The sequence below is a fragment of the Diadema antillarum genome, unplaced genomic scaffold, assembly GCF_040938485.1.
Source record: "Diadema antillarum isolate AM-2024a unplaced genomic scaffold, OU_Dant_1.0 seq00001316_RagTag, whole genome shotgun sequence".
NCBI classification, from domain to species: Eukaryota; Metazoa; Echinodermata; class Echinoidea; order Diadematoida; family Diadematidae; genus Diadema; species Diadema antillarum.
The window spans coordinates 130925-147380 of NW_027272088.1; the positions used below are offsets into that span (position 1 = coordinate 130925).

Consider the following 16456-nt stretch of genomic DNA (forward strand, 5'->3'; position numbering starts at 1 on the left):
TGATGCATTCTGCTTCTTCTTGGTTATGAATATTTGAAACCTCTTGAACCTCTTTTTTTTTTGTCTAATGATAGGAAATATGCTTCGAAAAAAAAAATGGAATAAAAAAATGAAGAATATCGTCAAGCCTCCCCATCAGAGACTAATAGCCAACTTCTTAACCTGTTGCGTTACACCTCCAACGCCTTGTTTGAGAAGATGACAAACTGCGTGGTTAACAAAGTGGCAAAGGAGGGGTGAACATCACACGTTATCATCCTCACCGACTCATCAGATCGCTATGCGAAGCATACTTCAGAGTATACACTACTTTTTAAAGTTTACTCGAGAGCTCTACTGTGGCTTTGAAGAACCGACAGTAGTAAACTTAACGAGGGATTTGTTCTACTAAGTTACCGAAATTCCGAATCTATATTGATGTGTTTGCCACACTACCAAGACTGTATCATTGTTTGGCAACATGTTACTTGGTTACTTGTTCTTCATCTTTTTTCTCAAGGGTTCGGCATTATTTTGACATCACAATAACCCAAGTTTCTCAAAAGTGAGCTTGAAACACAAGTTCATGTCTTTGTTTAGACTATTTATATCGTTTGCTGCTTGCTTCTTTAATATACTTTTGACTACATACTATTTATAATAACACTGACAGGCACTTACACGTACCTAGAAACTACCACGCGTTTGAAGAAAAAACAACAGATCTCTGTTGTGTTAAGACACGGTTGCCTTTCTGGCATTTGATTTCTACAATCTCACTCAGCTATGTAGCATTTCTGGCTATTAAGTTCACGGCGAAGCGAATGCTCTACTTCTAGCGTGTTTTTCACCATTAATATTTCGGCCTCCATTATACCGTCTTTCCCAATAATGACCTTGCCCCTCTTGAACACTTAAAAAAAAAGCACACATAATCATACAAGTACCCGTTATACCATCACACAAATACGAAAACGCACAACCGCAGATACATACACTAACACACACGGAAATAAATAAAAAAGAAAACTGACGCCATAGGCTCAGCCAACCCCTGGATGTGATTCTGCAATTGATGCAATACGTGAATAGCAATGCGTGCGGAAATTCGGTGAGGTCTCTGCCTCATGTGTACACAGGCTCCACCGTTGCTAGGCGCGGTTGTTAGGATGACGATGGTAGAGTGGCGATTCCCCCTCTCCGCTCCCTCTCTCTCTCTCTCTCTTTGTCACTTCAAATCTCTCTATCTTTCTTCCCCTTCTAACAACTTGTTTGCCATTCTCTTTTACACTTTGATCTATTCATGGAGCACGCGATATGCGGAACAGAGAACGAATGCTGGGCAGCTGAGCACGGTTAATCTGTCGGGTGTCGCGAGAAATTGAAAAATAAACAGGGAGGCTGACCGAAATTGCCATTTTGTGGTTGGCATTGCGAGATGACACCAAGCAGGCAACACGAGATGTCGAAAATAAAAAAAAAAGAAGCGCGGTAAAGCGTTCGCACGTTTGAAGTCTCTTATCATTTTTAATCCGTCGATTTGGTCGCCCATGTATTTGAACAAAAGCCGTGATGAAGAACGTTCTGTAGGCAATTCGGACGAATTTTTATCTTTTTTTTTGGGGGGGGGGGTGAGGTGGGGGATTGCGACTTCCCCATCCATACCTCATGTCTTTAAAAAATCATAACCCTTATAAAAGGGAATTCTATTTTTCTTTTCTTTTATCGTGTTGTCTCATTCCTCTAATTACTCGCAAAATGTCATTACGTGCATCGGCCAAAAACATACATCGTCTCCTCCAACACTAATTTGAGAAAGAAGAAATTGTTTCCGCAGAAAGGATGAATGTAATGATTGATACTCACTGATGACAACAGCATTAATACGCGACAGCACATCACCTGATAAATGATCACGCAAACTGGAGAAGGGGATTTGCCACACACACACACACACACACACACACACACACACACACACACACACACACAGCAACAAGACAAAACTAAAAAGGGATTATCCGTTGCTATGGAAGAGAGACATAATTCTGTTGCAGTAATGAAATGAAAATTGCGAGTAAACAAGGGAGATATTATTAGCCAAGCTATTGGATTTATTACTTTTTGTTTCTCATCTGCGTAAGCGTTACTGTCGCCACGGAATTAAATGTGCACCGCGAGCCACCATTTTCACTAATCTACTGATAAACGTATTAGTCAACAGTCGGTAGTTAATGTTAAAGGAGACCTCCGGATGATTTTCAGATTTTTACATTTGAACAACCATAAATTAGTTATACTGAGGACAGAGTTTCAGAATTTGTGATAATTGGGATAAAGAATGAGAATATTTTCAAAATTTAGAACAACTTGCAATGAACAAGGATGATGACATGGCAGAGTCACCATAAGAATGCATGAGTTAGGGCTTGAGGAAGCAGAACAAAAGAAGAAGGCATGCAGCATAGATTATGCACAGGTGAACTGGCAAGCAAGCGGTATTGTAATGAATTACACTGCGACATTTCTGAAATATGTGAACCTCCTATGTCATCATCCTTGTTCAGTGTAATTTGTTTAAGGTTTTTCAAAGTATTGTTTTCTCTGCTCAAGAACCACAATGAATTCCACAAATCTGTACATGGAGTTGTCGATTTACGTACTACATGATGTGAAATTATGAAAATCGTCTGGAATGTCCCTTTAATGTGCAGTCTACTGCGGACAATGTCTGACTATTCCTATACACAAAAGAATAGTCTTCTCTTATTTACGTTGCTATGTTCTATCCAGAGTTGATCAATGTCATTTACCTACACGTTTTTTAGAGAATGTAAGAATTGTTCATGCTTTTCAAGCATACTTTTGTTTTTTTGGTTCCAGTGTATAAACTTTCAGATGAAAGACGAATTGTCCCACTTTACAAGTTCGTCTTAGAGTGACAATCAGGGTTTCATCTGATCCCGAATATGCAAAATTTCAGCATTCTGATGAGTCTTTTAGACAACAAGGTCCAGAGCCTCGCACCATTGTTCATCAACAGTGATACCAATGCCAGAAAAGTCCCAGAACCTATAGCAACAAGTTATCCTGTCTGGTGGCGGTTAATCATCGAACACTTAAATAGATTGTCGTATAGGACGTCGGCTGAACAAGTCCGATAGTCCCACAACACAACATCAGCATTTTCTTGATTTCCCGATTTTTCTTGATATATATTTTGCATATTTCAATTGTATGATTAGATTTTGTATTACGTACCCATACCTTTAAGAAATTTTGCTTTAAAGATGCGCTATGTACTAATAAAATTGGATTATATGTACCAGGAAGAATTGAGAGGAAAAAAAATCTTAGAGAAAACCCTTGTGATATTTCAATGTTATAGTTTTATATCAAAACAACGTTTAGGACCTCCAAGTGGATTGCACCGCACTTTGCATTTATACCACTTGAGGGCCTTGACTTCACATTTGACTTCATGTTGTTATAGCTATAACATGGACATGGTGGATGATATTAATATCCTGACTGGAGGACTTTTGTCTTTGTTCTTCAATACAAGTTTATCTCCTGACATGCCTGATTTCCTTTTTTTATCTCTTTTGTATTCTTTGCGTTTTGTAATATCTCTACAGTCTGCAAGATGTTCTGAGGAGACAATTACAGTAGAAGGGAAGAGAATCGAAAATACGGTCTTCAAAACTTTCTATTTCAACCTCAGGTAATGAAGGGAAGTTAAATGGAAAAAAAATGGACAAAAGTGGAAAGTTTAGTGTAAATAAAGAAAAGAGAACAATGCCACAAGACCAATGATGCTAACGCCAATTAAACACACACGCATACGAAAAGAGATACATGGGTTATTTGAGTTCAAAATGGCAAGATAATTGTTCCTCAGACCTCAAGTGTCCTCGTGTACTTAAGTGTCCTCCGGTGATAGTATGTTGATTCTAATGGCTGTAACGACGTGAATGGACTTTCTAAAACCCATTCATGCGTGCACGTCTGCAAAATGACCTTTTATCTACACACTGGCAGATTGCACAACTATATACAAAACGGTTTATTGTGATCAAATTTTGTTGATTTTCACATAGCGTTTCTTCAACAATCAATATGATTATGCAACTGGGTGAGTTGATGATGTCATCGCCTCAATATTTCAATTTTTTGTTATTGTCTTGTTTAACTCAATATACCCCAGTCTCATATCCTAATACTGATCATAATTGTGAAGTTAATCAGACAAGAATAAAAACGTCGAATTGAAAAAAAAAAATCACATCTCAACCTTCACCCTTCTGATTCATATTCTCTTGCTTTCATGAACAACACCATGTTTTACACTATCATGAATAGCACCCCCCCCCCACACACACACACATATATGATTTTCGTTAGTATTTTTGCACACGATCACAGGAAAACAGTGAGATCACGACATCATCTACTCACTCATGTTCATATTCATGATATCTGTTCAAGAACTGTTTTGCAAATGAAGAGCTTGCTTCCAAAAGGCGCTAAATCCATTGAAAAAAAAAGATGGATTTAGCGCCTTTTGGAAGGAAGCTCTTCAAATACTCGTGAGAATTCACAATTCCGTAACTTCCCCAAGTTTTCCCGGTTTTGATCAAATTTTCACAGCTGTGCTTTTAAAATTGTGGTCGTTTTTCATAGTGAATTTTAACGGGTCCGAAATTTCCCTGTTAAAAAAGAAATATATATCTATACATATGTATATATATATATATATATATATATTCCCGATTTTAATCAAATTTTCAAAGCTGTGCTTTTAAAATTGTGGTCGCTTTCATAGTGAATTTTAACGGGTCCGAATATTCCCTATTAAAAAAAAAAAAAAAAAAATATATATATATATATATATATATATATATATATATATTCATTTATTTATTTATTTATTTATTTATAACATTATATGATTTAATGTAGGGCCTAATATGATATATATAAAATATATATAATTGACTATAAAATGTGAATATCGTGAAACATCAGTATGATCTGGACGCCCTAACTTATATCTTTTTTTTTCTTCAACCCCAGCCTCATCTCCCCAGCTCTCCCGTGTCATGTCTTCTTTATTTCCTCGTCGTACTTTCGTACAAGCGCCATGATATCAATTCTATGCAAGAAGAAAAAGAAGAAGAAGAAGAAGAAGAAGAAGAAGAAGAAGAAGAACGAGAGGGGGAGGAAGACAATAAGATAGCTATAGCAGACATGACAGCGACTTACAACTCGCGGACAGCAAACGACAGTGGATCGCTGATGGTAAGTCATGCGTTTCGTTCACCCTGCAGCCGGAAGCCGCTGGAGATGGAAATGGCGGTAACGAATAGATAATGAATATAATGCGTCCCCCCATGAGTGAACGTGGGGACTTGGACATGAGTGAGGAGGTGTGAAAATTCCTGTTAGTCTCTGACATTCTCCTTCTCCTTTTATCTGTCTGTTCGTCTGTCTGTCTGTCTGTCTGTCTGTCTGTCTGTCTGTCTGTCTGTTTGTTTGTTTGACTACCCCACTCTGTCTCTCTTTTCGTCTATCTCCTTCGAGTCATCCCCTCTCCCTTTCTCTGTCAAAATGGCTTCTTCTGACGAGGGTTGTCATTATTAAAGGCTGAGCTGCGGCTGTCGCCTTTTCTTCAACAAGAGTTCAATTTCTCTTGTTTGTTACACCTGCTTTTTGATAGAAAACTGTGCAGTTTCAATAAGTTTTTGCTCCCTTTGTTCCTGTCCTCCTTTACTTGATCCTTGCTTCTTTCCTCTCACATCCACAACTTCCCTAATTTTCTAACCCATCGCTTGTCACCGAGTTAGAATACCTGGACTTCAAACTTAACACGACAAAACTTCTATGATCAGTTTAATCAAGTTGCGCTGCGCCGATGCCCCACTTCATTAGCATAGGTAATGGACGGAAGTTGGCAGGCAGAGCACAACACGGTTAATAATAATATGACTTGACATAATGAGTAGCTGTTCGTGTGTTTTCATCCATTCGTGTGTTTGTGTCTATCTTCTCGTGATCACGAATTTTGTAATCTCGTTGGTCAATCACGTTTTTGATTAAAACATCTCGTATTACCTGTTTACTCCTTCAAAAAGTACAGACCGCAGACCATGCACTGAATAATCATTTTCCGTATTTCGTGAATGAGGTCATTGCTCTCATGTTGTATTTCACATTTTGCATTGTTGTTGTTGATATTTGTGGCCATGAGCTAACTAGATCCCGTATTTTTCGCCGTATCCCGTGATGACGTCATCACAAAATTTACTACGAACAAGACCAGCTATTACCACTGCAGCAGTTATGAAAGAAAAAGAAGAAAGCACAAGTGGTGGGGAGACCACAACTCTGAATTACGAATTATATTTTCATCGAAAATCAACCAATGAGATGACACTTTAGAGAATTCATCTGCATCCATGGATCTGCATATTAAAAGATGAAATCACTACCTGCCCTTCCCCCCCCCCCCCCCCCCCCCCCAGCTCTGATTGGTCTCACAAAATGCGGGAAATACAGTCTGGTGCCATATTCCATTCGTCCTCATATAGGTAAAACAATGAGAAACATTGTCCGCTATTTTCCCAATGCTGCTGGGTGAAAAGGTCGCTACTCTTAAAAAGAAATATATATATATATATATATATATATATATATATAAGCGGCAACAACAACAAAGCTCTGTGCAAAGTGCCAACGGTCATAAATTGAGGGTCGTAAAGAATAAAGCGGATTTATTGAAACATCCATTTGCGTCTCAATAAGTCATATCGGAGAAAGCTCTCTGAAGACGCCTGAGCTCTAGAGTAAACAAAAGAGGGGAAATTCTCCCTTCCCCCAACCCCGTCATCTATGAGTTCACAACCTCCGCGAACTGATATTATTGAAGTAATTGGTGTAATATTTAATAATCCATGGCGATTGTATAAGTAATCACAGACTATGGAACGGGAAGAACGGAGGAAATGGGGTATGTGTAGAATGAGCGTCTCTTAATAGCTCTCATAATATAGTCTGTTTCAATTATTGCGTTTTGTCAATCCGATTGATGAATACATAAGAATTATTGATTGCTTATCATTGTTTTCATATTCCATCTGACAGGATGGATGGGAGGCCTAGATCTAGCTGTTCTAGCTGGTCTTTCATGGTGTCAAGTTGAACGTAATTGAGGCGGACCACTTCACCGGGTTTTGTACCATGCTATTTGAGATGAATGAAAGAAGCGGGATCTTTTACGTGCGTAGGTAGGGACTCTGTCACACACGGGACCTCCATTTCATGTCCGAGGGACAGTTTTTTGTCTGTGTTAGAAGGGACGACATGATAAAACAAAATATTGCTGGTAAGACCCAGAGGGATTCGAACCAGAGCCCGAACCCGAGCTGCGAGTGTTCGATTGCAAGGCAGTGACACCTCAAATTAGACGAATAGCCCTACAATGGTGGAAGTTTCAGCCAACAACAAACATCAACAAGAATTTTTGACTGTCCGTATAATCGGGTCTGCATGAAACAGAGGAGGTTTTCTCGCAGCCGATTACTTGGATCTCTCACATGCATCCTATCACCAACTATACACGGATGCTATCGCATTCAACACAATTTGAAAATTGTCTTTTTGTAATTTGAAATCCCAGCCCTTCTCTTGCGTCTTGATACGTCTTGACGTGAGGAATTGCGTGCATGACTGAACATTGAGACAATACGGCGAAAACTGCAGCGCGCAGAGCTGCAATCTACCAAGATAGCAACTGGGTTTCGATGACACTTTTTACCGATTGGTGCAAAGCGTCCACAATAGTTATTACCGGCTTCAAATGAATAGGTGGGTGCTCGGCACCTTTAAAATGTTCACACTGATGCGGTGTCACTCGCGTTGAGAGAGAAGAAAGGAGGGGAAATATTGCGCGAAGGGTATAGCTTGACTCATAAAATATACCAATACCATGTGTAACGTGCTCCCTGGAGTTTCATAGAAGTTTTTTTACAGCTTTATTTGTTGTTGTTTTTTTTTAATCGATAGCCGATGACAACTTCGGAGAGGAGCTGTTCAAAGAATAAAAGATTCCGCTATACGCTCACTTCACACTTTCGTAGCTGATAAACATCGAGGAGACAAATACAAGCACACACATACACACACACACACACACACACACACACACACACACACACACACACACACACACACACACACACAAACAAACAAACACACAAAGCGAGGTTGGATTAATAGCGTACGCTCTTCAAAAGGGAAAATCTGGCACCAGGCAATATCGATGAGACTAATATCCATACACCACTATACCTTCGTAAAACGCTAAGGTTTGCAGATTCTTATAACCGCATCCACTTGACGCTTGATGCCTTTATTTTTGCTTTTGTTTTTGCTTTCTGAGAATTTCAAGTAATTTGCATCTGAAGTATTTTGCAGAACTCGTCCACCTCTCGACGAAGAAAGAGGTCGGCGATATGCGGCGCCTCGCAACACTTTGCGCTAATCGTTGACCGAAACCGGAATATCCGGATCGTTTTGTTTGTTTGCATTTCGCTCCATTATACTGGGAGAGTTATTTTCCCTTTCTGACTTTAGAGGGATTGACCGAATTTATTGTAATTACTGAAGTGAAGAACATTACCACTTCATAATGATCGAGGTAACGCTATACGAGGTAACGCTCAGTTTCCTCAATTCTTGGATCCAAATCAGGATTTTGGATCTATTTTGCTGATTGTATTTGTACCACTGTTTAATTTTCTATGTATTTAAGGTATGTCTGCGTTGCTTTCTGAATGTGTATGATTTGGCGTTTGTCCTTGGTTTTAAACCTGTCAATGTATTCTCATAACTTTATCATTGTTTTAGAATTACACTGTATGTTATAATTGAGTCTAAATGGTCTCCAAAAGAGAGCACCCTGTTGGTCAGTGCTGGTTTTACTTTATTCTATATACAAAGTGTCATCGAAGAGGTCAACCGCACATGTAATTATATCTACATTCCTCCCTGCTCGTTTCGCTACTGGTTTTCATCCTTAACTGTCTTTTAATCACATTAGTGTTTTCTGCTTGCTGCCTTGAAACCATTTCAGCTGCACATCTCTTGTATTTATGCTGCTTATTTCTTTTACTTAAGCTGCCTTTTAAAATCTTTGTTCGTTGCTACCTGCCAGGATTTTCTTGACTCTATGTGTATCTATATAGGATTTATGCCTGTGTGTATGTGTGTATACGTGTGTATATTCAACATGTGTATGTATTTGTGTATAAACGTGAGAGGATGTATATAATAGTATATTTGTATGAGGATATGATCATGGATAATGTAAAATTGTGCTCTGTTCTAATAGGTTTGCTTAATTATTGTGTTTGAATGCACATTTTCTATGGTCATGTTCTCTGCCTTCACCTGGTTCCGGTCTGAATTTTTGTGACGAAAATTTCTCGAACTTTGCTGCGACATCGGATTTTCTTTCCCAAATCATCAAATCTGTTTTCGTTTAAATCTGACCTTTTTGTGTCTTGTTTAACTGTAGTTCAATCGATGGCCTGCAGTGGGGTAATTCTATATCAAATCATATTGTACACACTCAGTTCTATCTCGCTTTTATCTCAGGTAGTAGATAGATAGATAAATGAATTGATAAGTGAATGAATAAATAAATAAGTAGATTTATGAAGAAGTTAATGAATATAGTTAAATAGATATACATAGACAAATGAACTTCATACTTCAATTTAAAAAAAAACACACACACACAAGAAGGTGTAATCGTGCATGCAATTTTGTAATGGTGATTTGATAGTCTCAAGGCTTTTCAGGTGTTAATAAGTTGCATTCACAGTATGTTACTCTTTTTATTGATAGATTTTTATGTCAATCCCAAATTGAGAGGCGATATTTTAGTGTAGCCTATATGCACATGCAATATAACAAACAAATTGGACTCGAAAAACCTACAAATATCATTTGGCTTAAAATAAAACCAAAAAAAAACTATAAAACAGACTTAGTCTGTCATGATTAAAAGCAAGTTTGACTTCAAAATCTTATGCACACATGATACTAGGCCGCATGCAGTGCATAAACATGATCAAAAAGCACCACACAGAATTACGGAGTTGCACAACTACAAACTGTACCATGCCCACACATACCTACTCAAGCACTTACTGTACCTAAGTATATACAACAAACACAACACACACATACATGCATACACACGCACATACAAACACACACTCATGAAAACGCACACACATAAACGCACCCACACACGCAACCACGTAATAAAAAAGAAACACTTCGATTTATACGTATACCAGCCGGACACAACCTAAAACAACTTAGGATGCGATCTTACCATTTCTAGTCTGCTACGGCGCGTATAATCCAAGTGGTTAAATCAAAGCACATGTAAACGCCATCGTCGCGTGACGAATAGCTACTAAGTGTGATATGGCGCCAATTATTATTTCATATTTCCCCCAAATCGCGGCGATGTTCCCTTCAAACGCTCGCCAGCTCGCGAGAACATCGTCTGGCGTCGAAACGACGTGTGCACGTGCGCGACGGGACCACCTGAGACCATCTAACTGGTTCACCCGTAACCTAACAACAGGCAGATCCAATTTTTAGAAACCCGTGCCTTTGTATCGGTGCGATCACTGTATCACTCTTTCATTTATCGCCGATTCAAGATGAAGCGTGCCTTTTCTCTTTCTCAAATCTTTTGTCAATATATGGAGCAGGTTGGCTTACATTTTGAAATGACCCCCCCCCCCCCCGAAAAACAAGACCGGAAAACCAACACTTTGGCTGTTATCATATTTTAGTCATTTATCTTTTTCCTTTGCTCGTTGGCCAGATGAGTTAGAGAACAAAATGAAAAATGGAGAAAAAAAAAATTGGTCCCGTTGACTGCGAGTAAAGCGACCAGCCAAAAGGTCGTGATATTTTCGAGGCAACGATAAAAAGATACCGCTACATTTGGGGAAGTCTGCCGAACGTCATTCGTTATTACGCGACGTGGGATTAATGGAAGACGTGCGCTGAAGGTGAAATTTGATATAAAGCCCAACCATATGCAAAATGAAAAAAAAAGTATGCATATGGTATCTTGCCTTCTCTCTCCCTGTCTGTCCACCTTGCTTTCTTTCAATCTCTCTCCCTCTCTCTCTCTCACCCCTATCTCTCTCCATATACTGTATATGCCTCTCTCTCTCTCCCTATCTCTCTCTATATACTGTATATGCCTCTCTCTCTCTCCCTATCTCTCTCTATATACTGTATATGCCTCTCTCTCTCTCCCTATCTCTCTCTATATACTGTATATGCCTCTCTCTCCCTCCCTATCTCTCTCTATATACTGTATATGCCTCTCTCTCTCTCTCTCGATTTCTCACTTTTCTCTTTCATCTCTCCCTCTTTCCGAGCCCCCTTCTCCGTCCCCACTCTCGAAGATTAAACATAACGGCACTAAGGGTGAGCTCTTACCGTTTTGAGTTACGCCCTTGCAGAACCCCCTTGTGAAGTAACGATATTGGCTCAGGACGAAAAAAAAAAAAGTAAAAAAAAAACGCTTTTGTGATAATGTATAGCACTTATCTGTTTTCCAGTGAATTCTGTGCCATCACTGTTGCAGAGAGTATAACCATATTTTATTTATAAGAGATCGTGATGAAGGAGCAAAAAGATAAATAGTTAAATAAGATAGATATACTTCACTTCAGTTCAGTTCAGTTCAAATACTGATAGAGAGAGGGACAGGGAGAGAATACAGATGCGAGAGAGAGAGAGAGAGAGAGAGAGAGAGGCATTGGGTGTGTGTGTGTGTGTGTGTGTGTGTGTGTGTGTGTGTGTGTGTGTGTGTGTGTGTGTGTGTGTGAGGGCTGAAAGAGAAAAGAAGTTGGAGAAACATAGATTTGGAGAGAGGGAGAGGGGAGAGAAAGTACAGGTGAGGGAGAAAAGATATCAAGGGAAGGAGAGAGAGAGGTTCGACGGTACTGGATGAATGTCAATAACCTTACTCATAATTCTAAGTTTGATGGTGTGCGACAGAAAAAAAAAAACACACGATGTGAATGTAATGAATGGGTGTCTTAACTTGCCAACCAATACAATAGAGGACACTTATTATTCACTACGCATACTATGTATACGCCGCGTATAATACCCGTGTTGCTTCACTGACACGCATCAATTTGTAACCCTTTGCCATAGTCATAACGTGTCTCTGTATCTGACCGATCTCACTTTCCAAGCTTAGATGACGTAATAAAGATCATGAATGATTGCTCTTCGAAGGGCTGTTCAGATATGCATGTTTATGAAAGGCGCCTGCTGTTTAACAAGGGTACAATAACGGCGCCCATTGACAAAATTAATACACAATTCTGTAGGCCTACTTTGTGAGCAAATTTTACGACAAAGAATATAATAGAATCTTAGTAGCCTTCCACTAGGAGAGTGCAGTACGTAATAAAACGAGATAATTATGCCACAATTGAAAAAAAAAACAGGCCTTCGTATCCCATAATCTAAGTCAAAGTATATGGTAGATTTGTCATGACATCACTAAAAAGGAAAAGTAAAAAGAAGATGCGTGTCCTGAAACATCGCCATGAACAGCAGGAATGGTTACTTCACGCCCGAGGGAGAAGTTAGACGCATTAGCTCCCTCTAAGACAGAAGCGCGTATAGTCGCCCTCGGCTTGGGAGGGATCTGACGTCACAGTGAGATATTCAACCTTATCTTATCCGAGGAGCATTTCAGCTGTACTAAATGCATTGATTAACCATCAAGGCTATATGCAATTTAGGAGGGGATTTCGATCTATCAAGTGCAATAAATCCTACAGATATACGTAGGCCTACTTGATAATTCGATGCAAGTGATGACGAGTTTCACGAGTTTCTGTTTCTGGCGTGAGAAAAAAGCGTCCGATACAGATTCTCTCGTTCTTTTGGTGAAAGCGAATTTTGTAGATATCTCTCTGTAAAAAGTGCATGATGGCCAAGACGGGGTATCAAGTCCGATTATTCCAGCTAACGGGCGAACCCATGATTGCAACATGTAAAGAAAAAACCATCTATTTTCATTTCATATGAAAAAATAAACAAAACTTTTAATGAAATTAAATAAAACAAAATATTTCCTCACCGATGTGCTTTATGGGGAGATGAACAATATTAATCCTCTGTCCAAGAAGCAATATAAAATGCGTAATGTCGATATACACGTGGACATGCAAACGTCATATTAACAAATAAGGTTCCCGTTGTGGTGTACAGAATTAAAGTCTAATGCAGTGTGGATATTAATTGAATGTTGGTTGAGGCTTACCGATATTAGCAGACACCAGCATTGTTTTTCCCGTACGCCTGGTTGGGTTCTTGGTGGGTGTATCCGAGTCGACTGGAATCGGTCCGTGGTCCTTGACTACCATTGCCACTGGTGAACCTCCAGGCACCATACCACCAGAACCACTTCCACTCACCACGTTACCCCCGCTGGTTCCACTCCCTCCACCACTTCCCCCTCCTCCTCCTGGTGCAGGAGTATCTCCCTGTTCACAGTCACTGTCTCCGTGCTTGGAATCCTCGCGTGACTTGCGCCTTCTCTTCGGCCAGCCCCAGAAGCTCATCTTCCTTCCAGCCCTCGATCTTGCCCGCGACTCCTCGTCGCCATCGACGTCGCCGGTCGTGCACACCGTAGCTCGCCGGTCTTTGTCATTTGTGTTTGGTGACCGCGACCTCGCCACACGGGCCACGAATCTCGGTAAAGCCATTAGACCCGAGGAGTGCTTCCGGCTGTCGCGCAGCGGTCTTATCCGAACCCGAGGGCCATCCTCGCAGTGCAGGTGCGAATTATCAGGAGAGAGCACGTCAAGATGATCCAGGAGGATCCTCCGCTGAAGCTTCCGCAGACGTGGAGCCAGATCGACAGGTCTGATACCATCCTGATCGGGACTGAGGATGCTGGCTCCGTGCACGAGAAGGACCTGGGCACACTCCCATCGCTGGTGAAAACCGCGTGCGGCAACATGGAGTGGAGTGGCGCGATCCATGTCCACTTGGTCGGGCAGGGCGCCGTAGCGAAGCAACATTCGCACGATGACAGCGCTTGCGTTGTGCACGGCGAAGAACAAACTCGGACGCTCCAACCACGTGTCTTCAATGTCTATGGTCTGAATGCCATTCTTGCCGTTTGTTTTGCCCGAGGGTGATGCGTGTCCGTCCTGCGTGCTGCTGATATATTTAGGATACCTGCATTTTCCGGCTAAACAAGGATCAACGCCCCGCTTTAAGAGCAATTGCACAACATCAAGAGATCCATGCGCGATGGCCAAATGAAGAGCGTTCTTGAAAACAGTCGGAATCTCCTCATCCACCTCGGTTTTCTCTTCCTCCTCCTCTTCAGGAGGGGACTTAGAGTCCTGAATCTTGTTGATCAGTGCGGTGCTCTGCTGCAGGAGCACTTCGACTTGCAGACTGTCGCTGCGACTTCGCCTGTGCGGCTGCGGAGTGGAAGGTGCTGTGGCAGCTTCCGGCCCGACGTTGAACAGTTCGTAGTGACGGTCGAGGACCCCAGCAACACTCTCGACGTTGTTCCTCTGAATGGCCAGTCTCAGGAGTTCTGCGTCGGCCTGGATGCTGCCTGGTAGACTCTCGACTTCCCCGACTAGCAGCGACATGTTGATGGTGAGGGCCGCGATGCAAGGAATGCTCTTTAGCTTGGGCAGGGAGAACTTGCGAAACTTGCTCGGGAGCTTGTTGTTCGGGATGCCGAACCTACCCGCCGGCTTGGCCTGTGCGAGTCCAAGAGGAGAGACAAAGGGTGGCGATCCCAGCGGATAGTGGTCCAGGCCGTGAGGAGGGCCTTCCTTAGTGAGGGCGCTAAGACGCCTATTGGCGGTGGCCGTCCAAGGGCCGGTTTCCTCGCCCGGTTGCAGACTCGCCCTTCGTCCCCGCGTTGCCGATTTCAGCACTCCGAGACCTGATCGAGATCTCTGCTTCTCCATGCGACGACATATTGCTTCCACAAGCCGCCTTGCCTTCAGAAAAAGAACACAGAGAATAACAAACTTGATTAGTTATACAGCACAGCTCTTTATGCTAATGCTCTTTATACAGTCATTGTTTGAATGCTAGAACAGCTCGTACAAAATTTGCCAAGGTATTCTTACGAGCATCATGACGCCTGGGTGATGTAAACAACGCTCCGAAGTACAACAGATTACCCAGAGCGTCTGACGATGATCAGCGGCTAACAGTGACAATCAGTGTTCGAATTTTCCAATAATAGGATGACTAGATTTCAGTTATCTTGGCTAATACGGACGTGAATGGCGTGCCACAGTGGTGATCTAAAGGATACTGATGGTGTTGATTGTGGTAGTAGTAATATAGGCACCCCACACATAAATCTGTTCTAAACTGGTTGGCAAGGATTAATATCAGTGCTACGAGAGACAACTTGAACAACTAGCAAAGTGCATTTTCCCACAGAAATGTCTCAGAGGAAGGATAGCACTGACCCGTCGTTACTCGAGAGTTCTAGAGACAAGGAGTGCCTACCCTAATAGATCGGATAGTGTTGTTGTTGTTGATGATGATGATGATGATGACGATGATGATGATGATAATGATGGTGATAATCGTGATGATGATAATGATATCAATAATTATCACAGAATTATGATAATCAGAAGAATGATAAAGGAAATGAATAATCGACAAAGAGCAGCTTCACTATTTGATCTTCATCCCAGTATATGTGGGACAAGTTGGCCGTTAGTTTGCATGCACAGGGGATTTTCTCATGCAGGCCTGATCGTCAGGGAGCATGAACTTGCAGCAGATTTTAAAATGAAGATCGATCCCTTCTCATGAAGAGTTTTGGAGGCGGAGTTCCAATGTTTTAACGATAAATTATGTTCGATCCTGTTGTGTTTGATCCGACATCAACTCACTGATATGAAAGGGGATATGGGGGGGGGGGGGGGGAGGGAGGCAGAGAACCCGTGACTATACAATCATGAACAATTACAACGTCTCAAAATGTCAGATCAATAGCACAACCCATGTAACTTCTGGTTGCTAAACACATGACTCAGGGGGTTGTAAAACACGTGACTTCGGGGCAAATGTCAGCGTCCTACTTTCCATAATGCCTTGATTGCATAGGTGGTGGGCCATTGGACACGCACATGTGAGACACCCTCGTATTTTCTTTGTCGCCCGGTCTCGTAGATTCCTCCCAGGGCGTAGGTAAATCGAGGGCCCTTTTCCTGCCAGAAGCGGGTCAATTGTTCGGCCCACATACCCGCTGTGCAACGTCATTGCTTGTCTGATTGAACTGGATTTTCTTGCTTAGCCAACCCTTCACCTTCCTTTTCCCTAAGACCATCTTTCTCCCCCCCCCCCCCCCCGG

General features: G+C 41.5%; 1 protein-coding gene across 1 annotated transcript in view; it reads right to left on the minus strand.

Moving 5' to 3' along the window:
• The window catches only part of LOC139708180 (uncharacterized), a gene marked incomplete at its 3' end in the record, with an annotated part of 141624 nt that extends 126580 nt beyond the window's left edge, over positions 1–15044 (minus strand). Inside the window, exons 1-2 of the mRNA XM_071620155.1 lie at positions 13544–15044; positions 13367–13462 (exon numbers count right to left, since the gene is read on the minus strand). Of these exons, the coding sequence (XP_071476256.1) occupies positions 13367–13462; positions 13544–15044 (1597 nt within the window). The remainder of the gene's footprint in view (positions 1–13366; positions 13463–13543) is intronic.
• Positions 15045–16456: the final 1412 nt, after the last annotated feature.